General features: G+C 54.9%; 1 protein-coding gene across 1 annotated transcript in view; it reads right to left on the bottom strand.

Moving 5' to 3' along the window:
* Positions 1-432: 432 nt before the first annotated feature.
* LOC122546469 (diacylglycerol kinase beta-like) overlaps positions 433-1,659 on the bottom strand; it is a gene marked incomplete at its 3' end in the record, with an annotated part of 10,292 nt that continues 9,065 nt past the window's right edge. The window contains exon 4 of the mRNA XM_043685173.1: positions 433-525. Coding sequence (XP_043541108.1) covers positions 433-525 — 93 coding nt within the window. The remainder of the gene's footprint in view (positions 526-1,659) is intronic.

Here is a 1,659-nt window from a genome sequence, read left to right as displayed (position 1 = left end):
AGACAGGCTGATCAGATGGTGAGGCCACGTCCAGTCAGTGGCTGAGGGGAGCGAAGAGGAACAGGGTCTGGGCAGAGGGCACTGAAACACTGACTCCACGCCAGACAATGGCCAAGGCTGAGAGGGTGGCACTGCAGATATGACCTTTTGATTTGCTAGGGGCTGGAGGACTCTGGGAATCTTTCCCCCGGGGGGGGGGGGGAGTTGACCGTCTGTGGAAGGAAATCTGCAGGTCTGACTGGGCCTGTGTTCAGTGTGACCCAGGCCCAGCCCTCTGAAATGGTAGAGCATGACCCTCACTCTGAGAGTGACCAGCACCAGCAACCCCCATGCGACATGTCAGGAAATAGATCTTTCTGGAAAGGCAGGCGTGGGCCCCACCTCGTCGTGCATTCAGAGCCCAGAGGTGAGCTCTCGCCAACAGGAACGCACCTGCAAGACTTTGCCATCCACAGTGGTGATGGGCTGCTCTGTGTCGATGGCTGAGACATCGTCCTCCTTTTTCTTCAGACTGTTCTGCCTGTCCTGAGGAACAGAAAGGAAGTCTGCAGTGAGACAAGACTGGCTCATCGCCCTTCCCCTCCTCCACGTGTCACTGTGCACCACCCTCGGCAATTCAATGTCGCCCCCCCCCCACCCCCTCTCCCCTCCAGTATCGAGACTGCACCCGCACAACACGGCCAACCAATCCGAGTAAAGACTTTCCTGTTGAGTGCCGTGGCATCGCGCCGCGGGCACCGTACCCAAATTGCCCAGCAACCTGCAGCTCAGTGGTTAGCACTGCTGCCTCACAGCACCAGGGACACAGGTTCGATTCCAGCCGCGGGTGACTGTGTGAAGTTAGCACATTCTCCCCGTGTCTGCATGGGTTTCCTCCGGGTGCTCCCACACTCCAAACATGTCGATTGGGCATGGGAAATTGTCCCACAGTATCCAGATATGTTCATTTCGAGGTGGATTGGCCATGGGAAATTACCCATAGTGCCCAGGGATGTGCAGGTTAGGGTGGATTGGCTGTGCTAAATTACCCATAGTGCCCAGGGATGTGTAGGTTCGGGTGGATTGGCCATGCTAAATTGTCCCATAGTGCTCAGGGATGTGCAGGTTAGGGTGAAAAGGCCATGGGAAATTGTCTCATAGTGTCCAGGGATATGTAGGTAAGGGTGGAGAGGCCATGCTAAATTGTCCCATAGTGCCCAGGGATGTGCAGGTTAGGGTAGATTGGCCGTGCTAAATTGTCCTGTAGTGCCCAGGGATGTGCAGGTTAGGGTGGATAGGTTGTGATAAATTACCCATAGTGCTCAGGGATGTGCAGGTTAGGGTGGATTGGCCATGCTAAATTGTCCCATAGTGCCCAGGGATGTGCAGGTTAGAGTGGATTGGCCATGCTAAATTGTCCCATAGTGCTCAGGGATGTGCAGGTTAGTGTGGATTGGCCATGCTAAATTGTCCCATAGTGTCCAGGGATGTGCAGGTTAGGGTAGATTGGCCGTGCTAAATTGTCCCATAGTGCCCAGGGATGTGCAGGTTAGGGTGGATTGGCCATGCTAAATTGTCCCATCCTGCCCAGGGATGTGCAGGTTAGGGTGGATTGGCTGTGCTAAATTACCCATAGTGCCCAGGGATGTGCAGGTTAGGGTGGATTGGCCATGCTAAATT

Source organism: Chiloscyllium plagiosum, unplaced genomic scaffold (assembly GCF_004010195.1).
Source record: "Chiloscyllium plagiosum isolate BGI_BamShark_2017 unplaced genomic scaffold, ASM401019v2 scaf_10527, whole genome shotgun sequence".
NCBI lineage: Eukaryota > Metazoa > Chordata > Chondrichthyes > Orectolobiformes > Hemiscylliidae > Chiloscyllium > Chiloscyllium plagiosum.
Note: the sequence above shows the minus strand (reverse complement) of the source record. Positions and strands in the feature narration are given on the sequence as shown.